Source organism: Berghia stephanieae, chromosome 2, assembly GCF_034508935.2.
Source record: "Berghia stephanieae isolate SIO BIC M18660-M18661 chromosome 2, UCSD_Bste_1.3, whole genome shotgun sequence".
NCBI classification, from domain to species: Eukaryota; Metazoa; Mollusca; class Gastropoda; order Nudibranchia; family Aeolidiidae; genus Berghia; species Berghia stephanieae.
The window spans coordinates 119,673,608-119,700,704 of NC_088361.1; the positions used below are offsets into that span (position 1 = coordinate 119,673,608).

The window sequence follows — 27,097 nt, forward strand, 5'->3', positions numbered from 1 at the left end:
TGCCGTTTGACATGGAGGTCTTGTAGTCTGACAACCGCATGTAGTCTGACAACTGATTGCAATAAGGACGAAACGTCGTGACCTCACAGCTTCTACTTTTCTTGTTCCAATTTCTTTGGAAGTGTGTATGCGACCACTCCCTCGGAGGATTTATAATGGGTGGGTTACATATTGAATCGTATTCATAGGGTGGTAGCAGCTTCTAATTGTGCTCATACTACTGTGTTGTGACGATCTATCCAGGACGCAAGGTCATCACCGGAATGGAGTAAGGTCGCGAACTAGCCCGGAAGCTTCGTCACAACGCACCGTTCAACTAGATGCTCTGCAGTTTCGGGCTCTTGACCACAACGGGTGCATGTTGGACAAGTGACAAGTTCCCCACTGATGAAATGAGCGTGCCGTGAGGCAGGATCTCGACAGAAGCCGATCGGCTGCCACCCAATGTCTCCTTTTTCTGGTGAAAAGCCTGGCAACTTCTCCCCCAGTTTCGAGGAGTCGATGTCCCTGCCCCCTCGAGAGATTGAATTCGTCCAACCGACTTCCATTTCGTATATATGCAGCTCTGTCCGGAGTTTTGCTGGGACCGTAAAAATAGAAGGGTTATAAAAAGTGAGAACCGGCAAGGGTTCTCCACCTTGGAACCGATCCTCGGTCATCAGCTAAGGACCTAGTATACACCAATCTAAAGATGCCAACAGCAACACTTAACATGTAAAACGAGACAGGACGCCTGTTAGACGATATTGCAATATTTTTCGTTAGAGACAACGCTGTTAACGGTCAGGTACGCATTTTACATCCGAGTACGGTGAAAGAATGTAAGTAAAGAGCATTTTCCAAGAACGCAACAAAGCGCTTCTCAAGTGAGACTCGACCCGAGGACCTACCGGCCCGATTGCGAGTGTTATACAACAAATCCCCATAGCCGCACAGTCATAACTCTGACTGAAGTCAAACTCAATTGACTTATTTATCATTTTATGTCACGTAATCATTGTTTTAAAAATGCCTATCCGAATCACTCCCAAGGAAAATTCGAGTCATGAAAATCTTCTCATAATATATAGGGATATATAATTTGTGCGGATATGTGGTCTAGTGGTATAACACCCGCTTTCGGATGGGAAATTCCTGGGATCGAGTCCCAAGCGGCGCATAGTTGAGTCCTTGGAAAAGGCTCTTTACTCAAATCCTCTCATCGTATTCAGGTCACCTGTAAAATGACAAACTGGTCGTGGCCTCTGTCGAAAAAAATATATTTATAATATCGTCAAACAGGCGTCATGTCTCGTCTTATATTTTAAGTGTTGCTGTTGGGTAGGGATCCCTTGTAAATAGGTTTGAGCATATATTTAGTGGATATTGCTCTATATAAATGCTAATGTTTTAGAAAAATGATTTTTAAAGTAAAAAATTATATTCTAATCACAAAAATCAATCCGACCCATTTGGGCGCCTGAAGAATGATCTGGCTTTTGCAATCGCCCGTCATCGATGTAGTGTTCTCGGCCTCCAAAGTGCCCAAAACCCCGCTGTGGGAGGCGCAAAGTCGAGTCATTGGAAAAGACCCTTTACTTACATTTTCTCACCATGAGTATGTGTAAATCAGTATACCGGTATCGATTTGTTTACGTAGCGCCTCATAGTCCTGTTCTTTCGTCATACATTTCAACTTTTTGACCATCAAACTTTTAATTTAAATTAATATCGATCGATTAAGGTGACACTCAATATATCGATATTAAAAGAAACATAATTTTCATGTCAGAGAACTTTTGAAATATCAGAAGCCATCTTATCAATCAATATTTGAAGTAAAAGTTTTCCTGCCAAAAAAGTATTTTATTTCATATTTCTCCAAAATGCTCATCCCACTGTCGATTTATGATGTAGTTCTGAAGGATCTTTCTTTCTTTCTCTTTGTTGTTGTTATCGGAAGAGCTGCGAAATCAAACATTCCTACCTAGTTGTAGATGTGACGTTTATTGCCTCATATACAAAGACTGTTGCTGGGATTTTGAAATACAATGTCCTCATCTGGTTGAACAATGGGCCTTTCCATGTGCTCGAGGTGTTGGTCAAATTGCAAAGTGTGCTCAAAATGACCCGCATCGTGAAAAGTGTTCACAGTTTGAGAAATATCATTTTGCTCAGCATGACTCATTTGTATGTTTACAACTTTCATAAAGAAAGCAGCGTGTTTAGATACATTGAGAAATGTCCAATCGATGTACAGCAACAAATCATGTGATCCGTGACTAGGTTGGACGAAAACATGAAAAAAGATTGCTCCCATTCAATCATGAATCTTACCGACTCCCATACAGGTTATGGTAACATCCAACGATTAATATTGGAAGGATTCGGAAAACCAGCAGGTGTTTTAAAAATATTAATTTTATAATGCTGAATGAAAACATCCCCCCCCCCCTTTCTATACAAGGAACGAGATTGACATCACTCAGCTCTTTGTTATTGTTTTTGCACGACACTTTTATGATTAGTTCTCACTGAAGTATATTAATCAGACTATAGATAGTATGCGCTTCGCTTAGAAACTCACAACATTGCCATCCGGAAGTATGACGGACCAACACACAAACTATGTGTAACCTTAAACGCCTATAGTCTAGATAATAAAGTTAAGTGAGAATTACTCATAACCGTGGATGGCAAAAACAATAACAAAGACCCAAGTGACGTCAACTTCGTTCTATATATAGACACTTCCGGATGACAATGTTGTGAGTTTCTTAGCCAAGCGCACATTATCTAGACTAAAAACGGTCAAGGTTAGACTAGTTTTGTGTGTTTGTATGTTATATCTAGCTGGCGGAAGTTGTGAGTATTTTAGCTAAACGCATTGCATCAATATAAAAAAATAGGTCAATCCTGAGAGGTGAACAGTTCCAATTAACATTAGCCTTTAATTTCAGGCGTGACTCCATTGTCCGCAATTTTTCCAATTGCACCAAGAAAGCTGTAATTAACCAGTAGATTTTTGGCCAATCAAAACGTGGGATTTGTGACACGCCCTCAACCCCGCTCGGACAAATATAGCTGGTTGTTTACAAACAATAGAATGAAGGAAGTTGACATCAATCTGCTCTTTGTTATTGTATTTTTTTGACTGCTTGTTGTGTGAGTGTTCTCACTTTATCCGCTCTATCAGACTAAAAATGTTAAAAGTTACAAATCATTTTCTGTGATGGTACGAATGACCAGCTGTGTAGAACTAGTGGGCATTTTTACTTTGACACATACCATTCATCGATGGTAACCGTGTAGTTTGATTAGTTTAGCGCTAACTCCCATTGTTTACATTCGGACAAGGGGCGTGGTTATGTTCACTTCTACAACTCGCTGCTTGGCAAAAAACGATTAGGTTTTCCAATGCTGTAAATAAAGGCGGATACCACGATTTGAGAATGTTAAATCACCGTTAAAGGATTACTAAGATAGAACCGGGCTAACAATTAGAATTCGATATTTTGTGAGAAACTAAAACTAAATCATATGAGTATTATTGTTGAAGCCATAACTATTATGGATTAATGGTAAACAACCGAAATACCCCCCCCCCCTTTCCCCATCTCCTCCCTAAGTGTTGGGCAGTATTGTCAAATATCAATAAGAATCAACAAATGTAGTCTACGTTAACTCATAGGCTGATACATTCAAAACATCTAAGTTACAATACACGAGAAGGATCTCCAAAAGATAGTGAATTTCAAGGCAATATCTAACAATATCATTGAGCCCATTGTTTGCAGCATCAAATACCCACATTTCTTTTCAAAGAATACAAGACCTGCCAATTTTGACTTCAAAATCTTCATAAAACAATTTTTTTTTCATTTCAGTTGGCGGGTTCGGCATCATATTCAGTATTTCAATTTTTTTTTTCGGGATTATTGCCTTGATTTTTTAAAGTCGTATGTTCGTCTCAAAGAAACATTACCAAATGACCCATCTTATATGAACTTAAGTGCTGACATTTTTCAATAAGTGTCCAATCATGAAAATCAAAGTTTTATGTTGCAATGTAATTTCTAGGTTCTTGTGTTTGTTGTTGTTGTTGCCATCACAAACTTGTAATAAAAGTTTAAGTGACAGTGCCACCAGGAAATGACTTAGTTGATGAGGGTATTACTTTTAAAATAGCTCGCTAACATAAATCACATTTCTCTGATTGTAACAGAAATCAAGACACACTCTGAGAGAGATCATCGAAGTGCCATGGTCTCAGTTGAACAAAACTTAATGTTCCGTAATTTGACTGAATACCATCAATGTTTCAATGGAGAAGAAAATGAATCCCAAACAATTTCTTTCTGGGAGTATTATATAACTATGGAACATCAACACGATGTATTCAAATGTGGAAAAATCAGAAATTGTATAAAAGCGATCCAGATGAAATTATATGCTTACACACGCAATCACAAAATTCAATGTTGTGATCATCCTGAAGAGATATGAAGTGAGTAGAAAAGTGCCAGAAGACAATAGAGAATAAAATTTTTTTTCGCGGCGGTGGTGGGGTTTGAACCTGCGACCTTATTGGTACGACAACTCCGCCTGGCAGGTGAGAGCGTGGCTCTACCGTGTGAGCTATCCACGAACACAAAAATATTCGTTTCAAACCCAAAGTCATTTCTAGATCCCTCTCTCACCCACTTCTTGAGATCACCGATTCGTTCGCCACCATCGCGAAGTAATTTTGACCAGCAGTTAAGCTTAATAGCCAATATTCTCATCACAAACATATAACATAGAAACGATTGAGACATTGAGTATGCTCCGGTGTATGGGGTGAATTTTTAATTCAGAAAAGTGAGTGGAGCAGGCACTTATGTTGGTAACAACGAGATATGAAGTGAGTAGAAAAGTGCCAGAAGACAATAGAGAATAAAAATTTTTTTCGCGGCGGTGGTGGGTTTGAACCTGCGACCTTATTGGTACGACAACTCCGCCTGGCAGGTGAGAGCGTGGCTCTACCGTGTGAGCTATCCACGAACACAAAAATATTCGTTTCAAACCCAAAGTCATTTCTAGATCCCTCTCTCACCCACTTCTTGAGATCACCGATTCGTTCGCCACCATCGCGAAGTAATTTTGACCAGCAGTTAAGCTTAATAGCCAATATTCTCATCACAAACATATAACATAGAAACGATTGAGACATTGAGTATGCTCCGGTGTATGGGGTGAATTTTTAATTCAGAAAAGTGAGTGGAGCAGGCACTTATGTTGGTAACAACAAGATATGAAGCGAGTAGAAAAGTGCCAGAAGACAATAGAGAATAAAAAATTTTTTCGCGGCGGTGGTGGGGTTTGAACCTGCGACCTTATTGGTACGACAACTCCGCCTGGCAGGTGAGAGCGTGGCTCTACCGTGTGAGCTATCCACGAACACAAAAATATTCGTTTCAAACCCAAAGTCATTTCTAGATCCCTCTCTCACCCACTTCTTGAGATCACCGATTCGTTCGCCACCATCGCGAAGTAATTTTGACCAGCAGTTAAGCTTAATAGCCAATATTCTCATCACAAACATATAACATAGAAACGATTGAGACATTGAGTATGCTCCGGTGTATGGGGTGAATTTTTAATTCAGAAAAGTGAGTGGAGCAGGCACTTATGTTGGTAAAAACGAGATATGAAGTGAGTAGAAAAGTGCCAGAAGACAATAGAGAATAAAAATTTTTTTCGCGGCGGTGGTGGGGTTTGAACCTGCGACCTTATTGGTACGACAACTCCGCCTGGCAGGTGAGAGCGTGGCTCTACCGTGTGAGCTATCCACGAACACAAAAATATTCGTTTCAAACCCAAAGTCATTTCTAGATCCCTCTCTCACCCACTTCTTGAGATCACCGATTCGTTCGCCACCATCGCGAAGTAATTTTGACCAGCAGTTAAGCTTAATAGCCAATATTCTCATCACAAACATATAACATAGAAACGATTGAGACATTGAGTATGCTCCGGTGTATGGGGTGAATTTTTAATTCAGAAAAGTGAGTGGAGCAGGCACTTATGTTGGTAACAACGAGATATGAAGTGAGTAGAAAAGTGCCAGAAGACAATAGAGAATAAAAATTTTTTTCGCGGCGGTGGTGGGGTTTGAACCTGCGACCTTATTGGTACGAAAAAAATTTTTATTCTCTATTGTCTTCTGGCACTTTTCTACTCACTTCATATCTCGTTGTTACCAACATAAGTGCCTGCTCCACTCACTTTTCTGAATTAAAAATTCACCCCATACACCGGAGCATACTCAATGTCTCAATCGTTTCTATGTTATATGTTTGTGATGAGAATATTGGCTATTAAGCTTAACTGCTGGTCAAAATTACTTCGCGATGGTGGCGAACGAATCGGTGATCTCAAGAAGTGGGTGAGAGAGGGATCTAGAAATGACTTTGGGTTTGAAACGAATATTTTTGTGTTCGTGGATAGCTCACACGGTAGAGCCACGCTCTCACCTGCCAGGCGGAGTTGTCGTACCAATAAGGTCGCAGGTTCAAACCCCACCACCGCCGCGAAAAAAATTTTTATTCTCTATTGTCTTCTGGCACTTTTCTACTCACTTCATATCTCGTTGTTACCAACATAAGTGCCTGCTCCACTCACTTTTCTGAATTAAAAGATCATCCTGAAGATGATGCTTGCCGTGCAAAAGATGGGTTGAAAATTTCTGGATCGGGAGTTCTTTGCAGAAGCGACAGAGCTGTTAGCAAAAGTACAAGCAGTGTTATGGATTTTTTATGCAATGAAATGAGTCAAAGACATTTGTCTCTACAGCCTCCCGCATGTCGTATTCGAGAGTTAAGCGTCCAACAGGTTAAAATAGAATAATCGACTTGGGTGAATTTCATCTATCAATGAGGATTAAATTCGGAAAATAATCTAAACCGTCCAATATTTTTAGATGGAATGGGTTATTACACCGTATCGAATAGCGCCGACAATACACCCTGTACATTATTGCAGAATGTCTGCAAGGCTACATACATGTTATCCTGGTCTGCAGGAAGCCTACATAATTTGTTGATCAAGCTGTCGGAAAGGAAAATCATAAACACTTTGCTCTGGGTGAAATTATCCACAGTATTGAGATACAAAGACATTATACTTTCAATACAGAAGTGGTTGAAAATCGGTGGTCAAAAATGAAAGCAGTTACTAATGCTATGTCAATAAATCGGGAATATAAGATAAGATAAGATATACTTTATTGATCCTTGTATGGAAATTATAATTCTGTATTACAACACAATTCGATAATATATTTTTAAAAAATATCAAATGTAAATAAATTAAATCAAATTTGGTAAAGAATATTAAAATTCTTAAAACATGCAGTGGAACAACAAACGAATATATTATGGTGACTATGTGTCGATTATACTTATAATAAAATTATTTTTCAATATAAATAAATAATCAAATGATTATAAAGATACTTCATGAACTGGGAAAGGTTAAATGATATTATACTAAAAAGTAAAGAGGGATAATACATAACAATCATGCTATTGCGATTGTGTAAATATTTCATGAGGAATAAATAAATCATTTTGCTGGATCACAATACTTTTGTTATCACCTTATTCATAGAAATGTGTCTCGTTTGTTTTAACGTAAAATATTGTAGATAAGAGATTGGTCAGGAGTTATATATTTTCTCTAAGCAGTAAAATGTTGTATATATATATAAATATAATTATTGAATCACCTCGGTATAATATCCTTATTTCATACATAGATAAATGAATATGTTGACTTTAATTTTTTAATTCAATGCTGGTCTTATTTATGGTAATCGTCAACTCCCTGTTTCAACCAGCAGTAGTCTATTGTTATGACATCTTGATTTTATCTAAGCATAGCTTTATAAAAGATTATATGACCGTTCTTGACAAAATGGTATTATGTAGTAGTGAAACCAAAACCGAAGAGTCTGCAGGAAAATAATCCGAAATATGAAATTTTGGATTTCTACATTTTACGAAACCATATTTATTCAATAAAACACAGAATTATCCAAGTTTCATGTTGTTGATGATAACTTCAATTTTCAGTATTAGTATCACTTCAACATTATACTGTATTGAAACAGCGGGTCATCTAATATATTTATTTCATAGATGTTCTTTATCTTCAAGCTGTTCCGTCATTGACAGTGTCATCATAACACTTGCAAATGTAAAAGAAGGCCCTCCAGTGAATAAAAAAGTTCCTGTCATATTGTTAAAACTCTCGAACTCTGGTCTTGGCACCCCAAACTGATGAACTTTCATCATCCGCTCATATTCATCAGGATCCACATATCCTTGCACCCCGATCGAAGTCAATTCAGATGGAAGAAAGGAGAAGCCATCGATATTTGTCCCGTTGATGTATTGAAATCGATTTGCTGGATACCAAAAAGGCAAGATCTGGAGTACAGATATAAAAAGCAGTTAATGAAAGGATAAATGATGCAGATGGTAAATGTCTTTAATACTCGTACTATTTACTCCGGGTAACCACAATCTGATTTGGTCAACATTGTGATAATCCGGATTTCATGGTGTGTATCACTAAAATTTTCGAATGATATCATGAATTTTAGGGTGCTAGAAATGTGTCATGCTTTCTTTAAAAACGTCAGAAATATCCATTAAAGATGCTCAAAGCCCCCTTACATTTGCATATATATATATATAGATAGATACATACATATATATATATATATATATATATATATATATATATATATATATATATATATATATATATATGTATGATCTTCTGCCCTCAGGGCAGAAGATCAAGGGAAGGCCACGAGGAACATGGAGAAGAATTAAAGAAGCTGATATACAGAGAAGTGGTAAGACCTGGAACGAGATAAAAAAGTTGGCTCAGGATAGAGAAGGATGGAAACTGTTTGTCTGTGGCCTATACCCTGACCCAGGGGGAAAAAGGCAATGATGATATATATATATATATATATATATATATATATATATATATATATATATATATATATATATATATAAATATAGATCTATATATATATACATATATATATATATATATATATATATATATATATATATATATATATATATGTATACATTGTCGCCATAGATTCTCGACTTTGTGTTTATACATTTTTATGCATGCCACATATGTAAACGAATTTCCATTTTTTGGATGGATAAAGTATATATTATTATTATTATTATTATTATTATTATTATTATTATTATTATTATTATTATTATTATTATTATTATTATTATTATTATCATTATTATTATTAATATCCCAAGTCAAGAGCGACACTTAATATGTTGGGCCAGACATGATGCCCCCACAGAGACAACGCATATTTTATACATGAATGAAAAACTGTGTGTAGAGAGCCTTTCGCAAGGACTCTGAATCAAAAAGTCATCAAAGGTTGACCTGAGATGTCTTTTATATTTTGAGATTTTACTTTTCTTTAATGGTTCAAACTCCTGCGATCAAAAACTTTATCGACTTGTGCTTTAGTTTTCAACACTTTTTAGTACAATGAATGGGTCAAAGAGTATCCTGTCCTATACATTTCATCTTCGACTGACCACCATATTAAGCTTTTCTTTTTAAATAGGAAAGAAAAACTTCTCTGCCTTCTCAATTACTAACTCACTGATTGCCAAATCACAGTGGGATGGATATGACTTACTGAATTAGAACCTTTTGCTTCCTAATCATCCGATCGGGACGCCTCGGCTGCCTCTTCAATCATCTGTGCTATTTCCTTTCACAGTTGACGGTCTTTTGCTGTGGATGATAATTTCATGAGCTCTCCTTTGTTTTTAATTCTTTGTTATTTTGAATTCGTTTTAGGTCTCTATTCAGGACAGTGTGAATTGACGTGGGTGGTCTACGTTGATATTTCTTGTATCCAGATGGGGTGAAAAAAGTATTCATGACTTTATTAGCTGGAATATTTTCATCTCTTCTTAGTAAATGCCCAAATAGCCACTATCTTGCCTCCAGGAATTGAATGGATAAGGGTCTTTTATTGCATTTTTCATACAGTGTGTTATTGCTTATTTTCATATTCAGGACTCTTTTTAGTTGTTTTCTATGGAATCCGTCTAATCTTTGCTCTTCGGTTCCAGTCAGTGCCCATGTTCCGCAGTTATATATAAGCACGGATTTTTCAAGGATTGTGTAAAATTTGATTTTAGTGTTTATTTTGATGTTATCTTTTCTAATCCATATATGTAATAATTTATTCAGCACAACCGTAGATAAATTCGTCTTTCTACGTCTTCCTTGTCTCCTATTTATGATCCTACTTTTTTCTTGACTCTCCACCCATCTTTCTTCCTTGACAGTAATAACATATTATCTGTTTTGTCAGTAGTAACGTAGAGCATTTTGGATGACTTTTTACAATGACTTGTTTGAAGCCGATAATGTCAATATCGTCTGCATATGCAATACGATTCAATAGTCTGATGTCACGCCTCCCGGCAACGGCGGCCATTTTGGTTCTAAACAAAGAAAATCATTCCTTTTTATTTTTCATGCTGGCTAGAACTTTTCATATGCCTTGTGATCAGAATGTGTAAAAGTCAAAACATGATCAAATTTATGTTTTTTTCCTCTGGACACGCTTTTATGCTCGCCGGGGAAATATTTCATACGGGCGTCCGCCATTGTTCCGATAGTTTAGTGTTACTAAGTTACCAACAAGATATGAAGTGAGTAGAAAAGTGCCAGAAGACAATAGAGAATAAAAATTTTTTTCGCGGCGGTGGTGGGGTTTGAACCTGCGACCTTATTGGTACGACAATCCGCCTGGCAGGTGAGAGCGTGGCTCTACCGTCTGAGCTATCCACGAACACAAAAATATTCATTTCAAACTCAAAGTCATTTCTAGATCCCTCTCTCACCCACTTCTTGAGACCGCCGATTCGTTCACCACCATCGCGAAGTAATTTTGAACAGCAGTTAAGCTTAATAGCCAATATTCTCATCACAAACATATAACATAGAAACGATTGAGACATTGAGTATGCTCCGGTGTATGGGGTGAATTTTTAGTACAGAAAAATGAGTGGAGCAGGCACTTATGTTGGTAACAACAAGATATGAAGTGAGTAGAAAAGTGCCAGAAGACAATAGAGAATAAAAATTTTTTTCGCGGCGGTGGTGGGGTTTGAACCTGCGACCTTATTGGTACGACAATCCGCCTGGCAGGTGAGAGCGTGGCTCTACCGTGTGAGCTATCCACGAACACAAAAATATTCGTTTCAAACTCAAAGTCATTTCTAGATCCCTCTCTCACCCACTTCTTGAGACCGCCGATTCGTTCACCACCATCGCGAAGTAATTTTGACCAGCAGTTAAGCTTAATAGCCAATATTCTCATCACAAACATATAACATAGAAACGATTGAGACATTGAGTATGCTCCGGTGTATGGGGTGAATTTTTAATTCAGAAAAATGAGTGGAGCAGGCACTTATGTTGGTAACAACAAGATATGATGTGAGTAGAAAAGTGCCAGAAGACAATAGAGAATAAAATTTTCTTTTCTGAATTAAAAATTCACCCCATACACCGGAGCATACTCAATGTCTCAATCGTTTCTATGTTATATGTTTGTGATGAGAATATTGGCTATTAAGCTTAACTGCTGGTCAAAATTACTTCGCGATGGTGGTGAACGAATCGGCGGTCTCAAGAAGTGGGTGAGAGAGGGATCTAGAAATGACTTTGAGTTTGAAACGAATATTTTTGTGTTCGTGGATAGCTCACACGGTAGAGCCACGCTCTCACCTGCCAGGCGGATTGTCGTACCAATAAGGTCGCAGGTTCAAACCCCACCACCGCCGCGAAAAAAATTTTTATTCTCTATTGTCTTCTGGCACTTTTCTACTCACTTCATATCTTGTTGTTACCAACATAAGTGCCTGCTTCACTCATTTTTCTGAATTAAAAATTCACCCCATACACCGGAGCATACTCAATGTCTCAATCGTTTCTATGTTATATGTTTGTGATGAGAATATTGGCTATTAAGCTTAACTGCTGGTCAAAATTACTTCGCGATGGTGGTGAACGAATCGGCGGTCTCAAGAAGTGGGTGAGAGAGGGATCTAGAAATGACTTTGAGTTTGAAACGAATATTTTTGTGTTCGTGGATAGCTCACACGGTAGAGCCACGCTCTCACCTGCCAGGCGGATTGTCGTACCAATAAGGTCGCAGGTTCAAACCCCACCATCGCCGCGAAAAAATTTTTCATTCTCTATTGTCTTCTGGCACTTATCTACTCACTTCATATCTTGTTGTTACCAACATAAGTGCCTGCTCCACTCATTTTTCTGAATTAAAAATTCACCCCATACACCGGAGCATACTCAATGTCTCAATCGTTTCTATGTTATATGTTTGTGATGAGAATATTGGCTATTAAGCTTAACTGTTGGTCAAAATTACTTCGCGATGGTGGTGAACGAATCGGCGGTCTCAAGAAGTGGGTGAGAGAGGGATCTAGAAATGACTTTGAGTTTGAAACGAATATTTTTGTGTTCGTGGATAGCTCACACGGTAGAGCCACGCTCTCACATGCCAGGCGGATTGTCGTACCAATAAGGTCGCAGGTTCAAACCCCACCACCGCCGCGAAAAAAATTTTTATTCTCTATTGTCTTCTGGCACTTTTCTACTCACTTCATATCTTGTTGTTACCAACATAAGTGCCTGCTCCACTCATTTTTCTGAATTAAAAATTCACCCCATACACCGGAGCATACTCAATGTCTCAATCGTTTCTATGTTATATGTTTGTGATGAGAATATTGGCTATTAAGCTTAACTGCTGGTCAAAATTACTTCGCGATGGTGGTGAACGAATCGGCGGTCTCAAGAAGTGGGTGAGAGAGGGATCTAGAAATGACTTTGAGTTTGAAACGAATATTTTTGTGTTCGTGGATAGCTCACACGGTAGAGCCACGCTCTCACCTGCCAGGCGGATTGTCGTACCAATAAGGTCGCAGGTTCAAACCCCACCACCGCCGCGAAAAAATTTTTTTTTCTCTATTGTCTTCTGGCACTTTTCTACTCACTTCATATCTTGTTGTTACCAACATAAGTGCCTGCTCCACTCATTTTTCTGAATTAAAAATTCACCCCATACACCGGAGCATACTCAATGTCTCAATCGTTTCTATGTTATATGTTTGTGATGAGAATATTGGCTATTAAGCTTAACTGCTGGTCAAAATTACTTCGCGATGGTGGTGAACGAATCGGCGGTCTCAAGAAGTGGGTGAGAGAGGGATCTAGAAATGACTTTGAGTTTGAAACGAATATTTTTGTGTTCGTGGATAGCTCACACGGTAGAGCCACGCTCTCACCTGCCAGGCGGATTGTCGTACCAATAAGGTCGCAGGTTCAAACCCCACCACCGCCGCGAAAAAAATTTTTATTCTCTATTGTCTTCTGGCACTTTTCTACTCACTTCATATCTTGTTGTTACCAACATAAGTGCCTGCTCCACTCATTTTTCTGTACTAAGTTACCATGCGTCATTCGGAAGGAAGTGACGCTACGACTATTGAATCCTATTTCCATGGGGAGTTCGTTTTAAAAAACGTAATTGGGCCGAAAGTACAGATTTGCGCACATCTTTTAAAGGATTTTCTAGGTAAATGATAAATAAAACAGGGGTCAAGCTGTCTCCTGGTGATGTACCGATGTCGTCCATGAATGATTTATCCTCTTGTTCTGGTTAGACCAGAATTGTTTTTATTGATTGTTTTGTATTGCTCGTTGCGAAGTTGTCACTCTTTGTCAGTAGTCGTCACCCGCTACTTTATTGTTATAACTTGTTGCTGTTTATAATCATTTCCATGATCGTCATTATTATTGGTATTTATGGTATGAACAGATATAACATGTTCGCGCCTTTAATGAGTATTTGTAAACTGATTCAACATTCTTGGTCAGTTTCTCTCCAAACGTTGAAGGTGAAGGGTGTAACCCTCTCAAATTTCATCTTGGCAGTTTTAACTGCATATTTAAAATATTTATTCTATATTTTCTTGGAAGTTTCCGGTTATAGCCCATGTTATATCTTATACTGGATTGTCCTCACATTCTTAACGCACCAGAAATGTAAGTTTTTATTTCTAAGTAATAGTTATTATGTTTCGTGTGTAAAGTGTCTTAAATATGTAGCCCCATTTGTTCGCAGAGATATACTTATATTCATTGTGTATAATCTGTTATCCTTCCATATGTTCCATCCATATTTCATGAGATATACTCGTTTTCATTGTATCAAATAATCGGCTGTCATTCCGTATGTTCCAATCATCATGTAAAGGCAGTAGTCTATCGTTTAATAGATATTGACTGTCATGTGATGCGAGTAGTATTCATGTTTTTAACGTACTACTTTTGTTTATTTTTCTTTCTATATTTCCATTTGATTATAGATAGTATGCGCTTGGCTAAGAAGCTCATAACATTGCCATCCGGAAGTATAACGGACCAACACACAAGAACGTTTATGGTCGGGTTAATGCAGTTCAGTGAGCATTACTCATAAACGCGGATGGCAAAAAACAATAACAAAGACCTGAAAGATGTCATCTTCGAACTATCTATAATTTAATTGTCAAATGGGGAGATACTCCATATTTGTTAGGCATATTAATTACCATTACACGTATTTTGTTATGTTTATAAAATTTAATTTAACCAAAATATAAATATTTTTAAATATTATATTTTGCAGTCGACCTGCCGTACATGCCACTACTGTAAACTTCTACTCTACATGTTTTTCTATCGTTGCCCTGTTATTCCACTGCATCGTTTCTTCAATCGTCCATCATCTATTAAACATCGTCTTCATCTTTATCAACAACAACATTCTCGTTTTTCACTTCATCTGTGTGTATGGCAGCGTTCGCCCTGGTGCGATACGATATAATGTAATACCCAAATTACCTCTGATGCACCGATTATTTTGGTGGTTATCCAGGTTTCACTTATAAGGAATCGGATTAATCTAACTTCATCTTCCATAACGATTCCTTTCATAAACTTTAACAAGGATTGGCGATTGATGGTATCGAAGGCGGCAGACATATCTATTCCAGTTATAACTATTTCTATTTTTTTCTGACAGCAGCAAGCCATTTGTGGGTCCAAACCACATCTGCCGTACTTCTCTCCGTCCTGAATCAGCTTTGACTATGTGACAAATAATTATCAACAATCAGTCTAATTCTATTCAGTGTGATCAGGGAGAGCGATTTTCTAATTGTAATAATCAGAGTAATTGGTCCCAAATTCTTTGGAGGGCATTTTGGTTTTCCTGGCTTTTGTATTGATATCAGGTCCTCCGCTCAGTGGACAGTCTCTTGCTTCATTTGCCAAATGGGATGGATATAGATTGAGTAATTGTTTTTAAAAAGCTCGACTGACGTCTGAGGACAGATCCTGGTTTTCTTCCTCGTCGCTGGTCGATGGTTTAGGTTCGTGGAACGAAATCGTTAACTTTATCTTATGTCGGGGTGGATCTAATGTTCAAATTTAAAATTAAGCTTAACTCATAAAAATTGGATTGAAAGATGTGCCAATGATGAAAATGTCTGGCTTTCCTCACCTGAAAAAAACAGCTTAAATTTCCGAATTCTGATTATTTTAATTCTATAATTAAAATAAATTTCCGAAATCTCTTTCATCTCGACAAAACCAGGTTTAGGCGGTGAATCATTTAATATAGCAAACGGGGGGAATGAATCTAGAATGATCGAGCCCATTGCATAATGTGCCGCATTGATGTGCATAATGCAGTGAAATTATGATAAGGCGGACAGAAAAAAAAATGGTTGACTTAAACCAATGTTCACTTTATCCATTATCAATGGAGCACACTTAGATTGAAGATCGGAAAATTTGTAGTGAAAAAGAGGTATCGACTTGAAGCAGAAGTTGACGTTAAGAGTGTTGACTTTATGCGGAGTCCACTGTAAATTTCTACTTATATTTTACTCACATCAAAACACATATCACCATTGAAGAAAGGATTGGTAGGGCTATACTCTCCAGTGAGGGTGTTTGCCTCAAGCCATCTTGCACATCCATACGCCGTCGTTTTAACAATTTCCGGGGTTTCCTCGATCCATCGGAGACCGGAAGTCTCGTCATGGACCGTCCAGATGCTTACTAAACTGTTGGCTGCCATGGAAGTTGTGAATATACGGTCCTCGTGTCTTTTCTTAAACAAGAAACAGAGAGTAAAAAATAATTATGATTTGAGAACTTTTCTTAATGTTTGGCAATTCCCTGTGACATGGATATTTTGAAAACCAATAATGAAATATATACATTTCTGCTCTTTTATAATTCATATTTTAATGGTTGTTGTATACACAATTTGTGGTTTACGAGTATATGACCAGCCAGCTGTTTCAACACTGATATTTCCAGATTATCAGTAGAGCATGTGCCAAAAGACACCATGATATAAAATTGTCACTTTGAACAATGAGACATCGTTAAAAGAGTTCATTTGCCAGAATCTTCCTGACTGGACCAATCTTCGCTTGGAGTGCAATTCAAAGTTACCAAAGGCACAATTTCAGGACTCGTGATACCTCCTTCCAAACGTGGTCCTGACTTGACTACAATATAGCCCCAGACAATATAAGACAAAACCAGGGATAGCTAGTCATGTTATCGTTATGGAAGAACAGAGGGATTAGGAAAATCTCCACTTAACAAGGATTGAAACCTGTTTCTTTACTTGAGATTGGAGTGCTCTTTCATTTGGTCTACCGCGAGCCCAAGACATATCATATGAGGATGATGAAATTCCATCTTACTTTCGTGAGACACATAGTGATAGATAAAACTTAAGAGAGAGGAGACGCATGCTATATTTGTAAGATGATCATTTTTCATTTGGCTTACAATCAGCCATTATTTTCGTATTAAACTCACAGTTGTTTATAGTATACAATATCACGTGCAATTTTTATTTTTGCGGCTTATCTTATATTTATACCGATCTGTTCATCAGATTCAAAGGGAATTCAACACACATTAAAGTTCATGGATAAGAAGGTGCGTGTACATGAATATTTAAAATCTTTTGTTTTTTATTCCAAGATTTTATAAAATTCGGACACTGACATGCAATTGAATGCTTCGGGCAGGTTGCTCAGTTAGGAATTTGGAAAGGTGTTGTGCCTGGTATTAATCAAATGTTATTTCAGATCATTTTTATGAGTAAACAGGTATCGTTGAGGAGAGTGCCAGAACTGTCAACCAAAGGCAAAAATCGCAGCTAACATCGTAATCTGGAGAATCAACTTTATCTAATTTATTCCAAAATACTGTTTGGACATTGGTAACTATAATTGAAACATGAAAATTCTTCAATGTGTCAACAATTCTCCGTCGTATTCATGGATTAGAAGCAGAAACAGAATATCCCTCATACTTGTGTGACCACAGATCGCTAAAGACAACAAAATAGCAGAGGCAAAGGCCAGGGTCACATTTTCGTCGTTACAGGACAAAAAAGATATTCATTTCTTTTTCTGATAAAAGTAAAATCAATGCATCGCATGTTGAACGTCAACACGATATAGTCGCGTCGCTCTTCACGACCTAATCTAACAGATTTGATGGCCGAAAAACAACATCTTATGGACTGGCACAAATTACTTCAAAGACTTTGCAATAGCATAAGACGTCGTCAGTACCGACGCTCTTAGAAGAGAGAGCCCTTGGTGACACCACAAACATTCATCATTTCTTGTAGGTGTTATATTTTATTTTGACATTATCATGTGTTAAAATAAATTAAGAAACTCTTACATTATTTGATGTAAATCTTCGGCAACATATTTGATAGTTACTATAGTAATTTTACTTTCATTGCGGAAAATATTAGGTAGTGGGGCTGGACAAATGACCAAGGCTAAGAAATTATCTTTATTGATCGAGAATAAAACTAGAAGGAGAAGGAGGGGGATTAATCTCATGTCTGGAAAATTAATCCACCGCCTTTAAGTCCTACAAGATAATCTGACTAGATGGATTGATAGCCGTTCACTTTACTCAAGTAAAGTTTATAGACTAGACTCATTGAGACTTGATGATACAAGATGTTGAACACACCGTGTTACCTACAGGAAATGACAAAGCCAAGGATTTCCAGTCATGTGATCGTTATGGAAGGACAAGGTGATTAAATGGAACCTTAAGTTATGGGTTGATTATTATGAGTTGACAAAATTCTCAATTATCAGATGTCTTCCCTGAAGTTAATCCCCTTTTGTGGAAGGAAATGGACAATAACAATTGCTTTCCACTAATTAATACATTCTTTTTTAAAAAATTCAAAATAACTAAAGATTTTATATAGCGCAATATCCACTTAATCTGGTCAAAGCGCTTTACAAAGGGCCCCTGACCAACAGCAACAAGTAACATGTAGAACGTAACATGACGCCTGTTAGGTGATATTACAATGTTTCCGACAGAGACAACGCTATTGAAGGCCAGGTACTCATTTTACACCTGAGCACGGTGAGAGAATGTGAGTAAAGTTTTTTTTTCTCCAAGAATAAACTATGCGCCGAGAGAAGCTCGAACCCAGGATCTTCTGATCCTAAAGTGTGTCATACCACAAGACCATAAAGCCGCATAAGTCATTGGCTTATCTAAGATAACTCTTAATGGAACTTTTACTCCCCCCATTCAATAATTGCGGTCCGGGCAAAATGGGGACAGAGGGATGTAATGTTGAATCTATACATTGAAGTTTGACTGATGACAGCAAATTTTAATTGTTTGACATGACAATTTTCTGACAATATATCTGGTCCGCGAATTTGTATAGAAGAAACAGAGCAATCGAAGCAATTTAAAGTACATGCAACATTTGAAAATCGTCTGGCACTTATTATGAGCACCTTACTGTAATGAAGCCAAATAAATACAAGTTGTAGATATACGGGTGATAATTTCGTGCAAAACTGACAAATAATGGGTTTTTTAAATATATTTTTAAAGACGAGTCAATGAAATATATGTAACCGGTCATCTCAAAGCCGTATTATGTAAGGGTTGACCAGACCAAACCACCGCCTTCTTTAAATTAAAACCTGATACCCGGATTTGTCTTTTGACGTCGTTCGTACTGCTCAAGGAAACAACTGATCCTAATGGTTAAACTATTTAAGTGTCTATTGACGTCTGGCCTTTTATTTATAGATTCTTTTTTTGGTCAGTGGAAGGCAATGACTTCACGAAGGCTACGACCATTCACTGAAAATTAACGCGAAAATCTATGTAATCTGAGTTAAACCGACATCCACATTTTTTTTTAGGAAAATGGATGTAGCTGTCAAAATTGTAATAAAGAATAATGTCATAATTCTGACCATTTTGGTGTAAAAATCAATTTTGTTTTTCTAGTTCATCTCAACATAACATCATAATAAAATAGTCACGAATAAGGATTTTAAATAAAACATAAAATTGTTGACAGCAGTGGTAACGATGTCTGACTTACAATAGGTCTGTCGTAGTAGGATAGATCAGCATTACCCACATAGTCGTCGTAGTAGATATCACCGTCCTCTCCAACAGTCCTTAATTCCAAAATTCGACGAGTAGCATCTTTTCTCATCACCTTTGCAAGTTTCTCGTAATATCTTTCCAAAGCCTGGATGGAAACCAAATTTTTGTAAGATGACTTTTAATTTTAAAAGAGATAAATAAATTACGTTTATACATCTTCAGGAATTTTTCTTCTTTGGGCATATCCGAGGTAACCTTGGCGTCAACCCTTCGTACAGCGCAGCAAAGTGGGCAATAGCGGTTAAGTTTATTGTTCGATTCAAAAAAAAAATTAAAAAGAGAGAGAGAGAGAGAGAGAGAGAGAGAGAGAGAGAGAGAGAGAGAGAGAGAGAGAGAGCAAGAGAGAGAGAGAGATGTTGCCAAAGAGTTTGAACCTGGGTCGTCCGATATTAAATGCAAAACCTTATCCATCCGGCCATCCTTTTTTTTTTGTTATTACTTTTTTGGCATTGTCTGAGGCGATGAACTTTGCAATGAGAACACGTTTGTGTCCAAAGATGAACCATGCAGAAAAAACCCCAATAAAAGCATACACACGTGATTACCGAACTCTCGTGAAATAGCAACTAGACTCGAGATCGATGAACTTTAGTCATGTTTTTTCGGATTATATTTATGACTTAGATCTTTAAAAAGGACCTCCAGAGTCATTAGACCCAAGGAGCTGGAGTTTGTCCCAGTTTCTATAGCGTGAAACAGACAATAGCAATTGCTTCCTATACTTTGGATAGGATGCTAGTCTATCACAAAGATCTAACAGACCCAGGAGCTACCGTATCACTGCTGCTAAAATTATTTAAAATCTATGGAACACTTTTGTTGCTGTTAAGCAAGAAAAAGTGTCTCGTTTTTTGGGTTTTTTTGGGTGACCACTCGACATACGTTCACATTGTCTTCGTTAATCAAATTGAGGCTTCCATTCCATTAGACTCTAGTTATTTATTTCCCTCGGACACATTTTGCTGCAAATTAATTCTATACGCAAGTATAGGGGTTAAGGCCTTGAGGTTCAGTTGGCGTCGTATAAAAAAAATCTCAGTAGATGTTATAAATCACTTACCGGCACAGGCAAGGGCTCGTTAACTTTGCCGTTTTCCATCAGCATCAGATCTCTCCCAATGAACCAGTATACCAGAATCAACGAATTGTAGTATAAGGCCGTTATGTCTGGACGGTCTGCAAAGTTATTCTCAACCATATGGACCACGTAATCAGCAGACGAGTCAAGGAGTACCTGGGAACATTGGCATAATATTATTGGTTTGGTAATTAAAAATAAGTAAACATAAACCCCACTCCCAAAGAAAACCCCAACAAACGACCCCCCCCCCCCCCCCCCACACACACAAAAAACAAAAAGAAAAAATAACAACATGAAAAGCAAACGAGAAAAATACCAGCAGAAGACAAAACAGAATATAGCAATAACAACAACAACAATAAGAGGAGGAGGTGGAGGAGGAGGAGGAGGAGGAAGAAGAAGAAGAAGAAGAAGAAGAAGAAAGAAAGAAGAAAGAAGAAAAGAAGAAAGAAGAAGAAAAGAGAAAAGAGAGAGAGAAGAGAAAGAACAACAAAAACAATATTTTTTGAAAAGCATCTAATACAATCAATCACACCCTGCCATGCATGCTGCTAAACTGAACGAAACAAAGTTACAATTCAAAATGACAAAAGGCAGACACATTGTTTGGGGGGGGGGTAGGGGGGGGGGGGAGATATCGGTAGTAATATTTAAATGAGGTCCAGTCTCGAGTTCATGCCGTGAGGTGACAGGGTGTTCAGTTGCAGTATCAGTTCTGCATCCCTGTATTTCCTATGTTGTTTAGACCTGAAAGGCGGGGATTTGAATGTCGTGCAGTCCTCGATGACTGGACCCATTGAAGTGGTGGGCGACAGGTTTGTCCTCGTCGTTTTCAATAGACCGCCGATATTGTCCAAACCCGTCGCTTAATCTTTTGCCAGTTTCTCCCACGTATGTCTTGTGGCAACGTTTGCAGATTATAGCGTAAATTAGATTACGATCCGTTCAGGTGAAGGCGTGTCGGATGTCCCACACTTTATCCGGGAATTTGATGGAATTTTCCACCAATAAATGTGGGCAAGTCCTGCATCTGCAACATTCGCAATGCTCCGTCTGACGTTGGTTACCGGCCATATCCATCGTCAAGCGGCTCCTAACTAGCATGTCCCTCAAATTGCGTCCCGTCTGTAGGCGTTTAAAGGTGGTTTGTTGTTTCTACATGCTCCTGAAGAATCTGACGGTAATTAGTTTTAAAATTTTTGATTACTTCCTTGTTGTGTGGATGATTATTGATGACTAGGATAGGCCTGTCTGTTTTGCTGTCAACTGGTTGCATGACAACCTGCTTAGAGATGTTTTGGATTTTGGCAACCGCTTGTTTTAGTATGTATTCAGGATAATGGCGGCCGGAAGAAGATCAAGCATTTTATCCTTCTCTACCGTGAGGTCCTCATCATCCTGGCAAATTCGTCTTAGTCTGAGTAGCTGTGAAACTGGAATTGAATCTTTGCATTTGGTGGAATGTGAAGACTGTTAGTGAAGGTAGCTGTGGCTATCCGTTTCCTTGTAGTGTATAGACGTCTTGAGTCCACTTTGAGTGAGGGAAACTGCGATATCCAGGAAGACTACGTGAGTGGTGGATATTTGATAAGTTTATTTTATTGCTGGATGGAAGTTGTTGAGGGTAGTGATGAATTTTTTTAGTTCCTGTTTAGTCATGTTGGTGACGCCGATGCAATTGTCGATGTATCTTTTATGAAAAGCTGATTGGTGGCCGTCGTATTTGGGGGGAAAACTTAAGCTGGAGGTGGTCCATGAATAAATTTGTGTACGATGGGCCCATTTTGGTGCCCATGGCCACCCCGAGATCTGATGGAAAAATTGGCCATTAAATTCATGACAGTTGAGTGTCAAGACTAACTCTGTAAGGCGAATGATAGCACCGGCGTTAAATTCGGGTATAGGGTGTCTGTCGATTATGTATCGGATGGCTTGTAATCCGTCTTGATGGAGAATGGAGGTGTAGGGGCTATGGATACCCATCGTAAATATGAGCCTATTGTCTAGTTGTGTGAAGCTGACGTCGAGGAATGGATGAAGGGCGTGATTAGTATCTTTAATATATGTGGAAAGATTGATCACGATTTCTTTGAAGATATTGTCAAGGATGAAAGAGAGATTTTTTTTTCTGTGGGGAAGGAAATGGCCGAAACGATGGGTCTTCCAGGGGGGCTAATCCGTCGCAGTTTTCCATTTTGTGTATTTTGGGGAGCATGTAGAAACAGGTTCGCTGGGTGCTAGAGTCAAAATCTTGGAGTTGTTGGGCACCAACTTGTCTTCGATAAGTGTGTTGATGGTTTTATGCACGATTTCGTTGTGTTTGATAGTAAGATCAGACGGGACCGATGAGTAAAGAGAGGTGTTATCTAGTTGTCGTTTGGGCTTCCTTCTTATACATGTCTGCATCCCAGACAACCTCTCCCCCCTTTATCTGTTTTCGTATATTAAATTGAAGCTTACATTCAATTCACATTGTTATTAATTTGTTCGAGCTTCGAGCAGAAACATTTACATTATAATTTACTGCGTTTTGTTCTGCAAGAGGACGTTTATTCATAAACAAGTCTATTCAGAATTGAACAAAAGCGGTCTTTTGGTTTATATTATTTTTAAAAATAATTTGACGCCAGAGTGAAATTGATATCGATAGAAATACTTATTTAGGAAAAACTAATCGCGACTACTCACATTGAAGTCATCGTCAACGTTGATGATCTTTGGATCTACAAGGCCAAATGTCACGGAGGAAATTATCCCAGCAAAATAATTGGCAATAACTACTACATTCACACTGTTGGCACCAAAGGGCAGAGACTCGCCCTTTTTGTACTGTATGCGACATTCCTTGAAATTCTGGACCTGGGAGAAGGAATGTTGTATTGTGATTCTTTGAGTACCTGTTCTTGAAAGTATGTGTTTTACCGTATCTGCTTTGATATAAATCCTCAGATTTTATTCGACCTATCTGGTTCATGATACCTGATTAAACCCCGGTAAACAGAAAGTAGACAGAAAGGCAAAATCCAAAGGAATAAAAAGAACTGATAAATTAGGCCTAGAAACAATCCAATTCAATGTAGATATAAATAGAAACTATTTTGAACAAATTCAAGGATTCTGAGCATTGTCATGCAATGAAAAGTGTTTCAAAGGTGAAGTGCCCAAAAGTGGGATGCTTTCTCAAGATGTTTTTTCATGTTTTAAAATATTATTTTATCATTGTTTGATCTCACATTTCTATTACGAGCATAAATAGTTAAACGTTTAATGTCACTGGTCACTGTATCCTGAGGAAACTGGCAAGTACTAATTGGGGAGCCTCACAACAAGTACTTAGAACATCTGCTTTGGCACTTTGCTATAACGTTTGAGAATACTGCGCTCCAGTCTGGATGAGGAGCCCATATGCCAAACTGATTGATGTCAAGCTAAGAGAATCAATGAGGATCATAACAGGATGCCTCAAGTCAACCCCAACCCAATTGCTCCCAACACTAAGTGCACCGCCTGATATCAGAAGACCAAACCAAAGAATGCATGCCAAAATTGAGGAGGTCACTGACAGGGTCCCATTGAAGGAGGTCCCAGAAGAAGCCCCAACAACGTAAAGACTGAAATCAAGGAAACTTTTTAAAACTTCAAGACAACATTTCAACGTGAAAGAGGAATGGATGTCGATGTGGAACCAAGACAGCCCCAGGGGAGGCGACATCATACCCGACCAAACAGAAAGAACACCTGGCTCTCTCTGCAATAGCCGAAAATGCTGGGCCACCGGTGCTAACATGCATAGATGGAATCTGAGAGAATCAAATGCATGCCGTCATTGCCAAGGAGGCCCTGAAACAATGGACCACATCGTCATCCACTGCCCAGTGAAAAGCCTATCAGGAGGCTACGAGACAGTCTATAAGGCAGGAAAAGAATTTGAAGAATGGATTAAAAGATTCAAAATAGAGGTGTAGCCATTCGATACTACTATTACTGGTCACTGCGTTGATGACAAATGAACATATTGTACGTATATTCTTTCCGTTAACCAATGAAGTTTTTGTATCAGAAAGGTGGTTGTATATATTTTTCTCTTTCATTTAAAATCCGCTCAACAGCGTTGTTTGAAACAACCGTGAGATTTTAAAAACGTTTTGTTGACTGCCAATAATAAATTTCAAAAATCCACTTTCAAGTCAATTAAACATTGCGCAATTTTGAATATAATTATCACCCAGTGTAAGTCATACTCTACTTTTTTCTTGAGTAAAAATGTCGTCTTTAAAAATAATTTGTTTTTATCCATCTTCACCAAAATCCTATCGAAAAAATCAATCAAACAAGTCTTGTATCAACAGGAATAACCCGTTTATCCAAAGTGAGTAAATTCGGGGTTAATATTCTTGCCAAAGGAAAAAAAACGAAATTGCTGTCAATAATTTCTATGGAAACAGAGTCATTCATTTGTGTGTCATCTGCAGCGTAGCGAAGATAGCTGGTATTTATTAGTGGATGACATTTGCAGGTGGTAGCAAATTAGATGGAACCAGAACAGGGATTAGAACCGAGCCAGAGGAATATCAAAAGTCAGTCATTGTTCATCTGATTTGACATCCCGTATTACAATGGATTGTCGGGAATATTTTAGATAAGACTGGATTCATATGAAAGCGTCTACTAAATACCAAAGGTTTTCGAGTCATACAAACTAAATATAGATCTACTGTCAAATGCTGCTGATAAATCGAGAAATAGAAATTCCGGACAAGTGAGTGGAGCAGGCACTTATGTTGACAATAACAAGAAATGAAGTGAGTTGAGGAATGCCAGAAGACAGATAGATAGTACTTTTGATAGCACCTGTTTAAAGCGGTGAATAACGTCGATTATAAAGAACGTCCCTCTCGTGAGCAGGCGAACGGTGCCGTAACAGTCGAGTCCTGCTTGAACATGGGGCCTTCCTGGTCACTTAACGACTGGGCACTTCGGCCCTTTACAAAATCAAACAGAAAATTAAACAATTGAAGTCAATTTTGGCCCTGGTATGGCCTAAATGCGTCACATGCGCCGTAAAACTCTCTAAAAAAATTAATGAGCATAGGAGACGTAAATCTTTACCCATGTAGTCAGTAGGACCAAATCCCGTCCTTGTCTCTTTGCTTCATCAATGAAGTGTCTGGAGATGTAATAGGACCTGGTATCGATGAAGCTGTCATCAGGGTCGTCGGAGAAAGGCCGATAAGCGTATTTCTTCCCTGCATCAAATACTAGAAAAATGTAAAGGTAAACTGTGTCCACAAAATAAAATAAAAAAGAAATCATAAATCAGTTTACCTTACCTTGTCGGCGTTCCGTCTCCCAACAGAGGTTGAATGTCATGGAACGTCATTCTTCACGCTCAAGGGCCATTACCGAGCAGTCGGTTATCATTTTGCCAGTTGTTGCCTCCAAATTTCCTATCCAGGACTTCCCTGGATTGCCTCGTGCCTTTCTGCCACCTACTTTTCCCTCTAGCAATAAATTTGGGGTGGTGTTGTGTCTCCGAATATGTCCATAATAGTTTAGTTTTCTCATTTTAACTTCTGCCAACAGTTTTCTGGACCTTCGGCCTGCATCAATTAGACCCAGAATGTTTCATTTCTTTCTGGTCCATGGTAGTCTCAGAATTCTGCGGTACACCTACATCTCCAAGGCATCCAATTTTTCCTTCGTTTGGTCCATGTCTCACAGACATACAGGAATGTGGACCACACGTAACATTCAGCCTTACGTACTTTTGTTTCTGTTGATATTTATATGCTAGTGAGTATCTTTCAAATTTTCATGAATTTTGTTTTGGCAATGCTGATCCTTCTTTTGACCTCTGCAATAGATCTGCCATCTTCTGTGATGTACTGAGCGATGTATGTATAAGCCTGTACCTGTTCTATTGCTTTTCGTCTATTGTTATAGTGGCTTTATTTTTTTCTTCTGCTCGTGTGAAATCAGTTTACAGAACGTAAAACTAGTTCTAACTTGAGTATTTATAATCACTAAACTTGCTAAATGCGATTTGAAAGGGGTCCCTAGCAAACAGCATAACTTTCATGTAGAACTGACTAGACTTGACACCTATGAGACGATATATTTTTCTCGACAGAGAAACTCTCTAAACGGCCAGATACCAATTTTACACCTAAATGTGGTGAGAGAAAGTGAAGAGCCTTTTCCGAACACTCAACTTCGTGCCCCTCAGAGCGAGACTTGAACCCAGGACCTACCGCTCTGATGGTAAGTGTCATATCGCAAGACTACACAGTCTCACATTTAATTGACCATTTTGTGCATTGGTGTCTGTTCTTAGTTCAATCACCA

The 27,097-nt window shown here is 38.2% G+C and overlaps 1 protein-coding gene across 2 annotated transcripts in view; it reads right to left on the reverse strand.

Annotated features, from left to right (window-relative positions):
* Window positions 1-7,229: 7,229 nt before the first annotated feature.
* LOC144966431 (uncharacterized) overlaps window positions 7,230-27,097 on the reverse strand; it is a 34,259-nt gene continuing 14,391 nt past the window's right edge. The window contains exons 5-10 of one of the 2 annotated variants that reach the window (XM_078902914.1): window positions 25,862-26,010; window positions 23,441-23,611; window positions 20,732-20,905; window positions 19,604-19,756; window positions 16,073-16,294; window positions 7,230-8,450 (exon numbers count right to left, since the gene is read on the reverse strand). In XM_078902914.1, the coding sequence (XP_078759040.1) occupies window positions 8,154-8,450; window positions 16,073-16,294; window positions 19,604-19,756; window positions 20,732-20,905; window positions 23,441-23,611; window positions 25,862-26,010 (1,166 nt within the window). In that variant the 3' untranslated portion in view covers window positions 7,230-8,153. The remainder of the gene's footprint in view (window positions 8,451-16,072; window positions 16,295-19,603; window positions 19,757-20,731; window positions 20,906-23,440; window positions 23,612-25,861; window positions 26,011-27,097) is intronic. The other variant, XM_078902913.1, reaches the window with a different exon arrangement.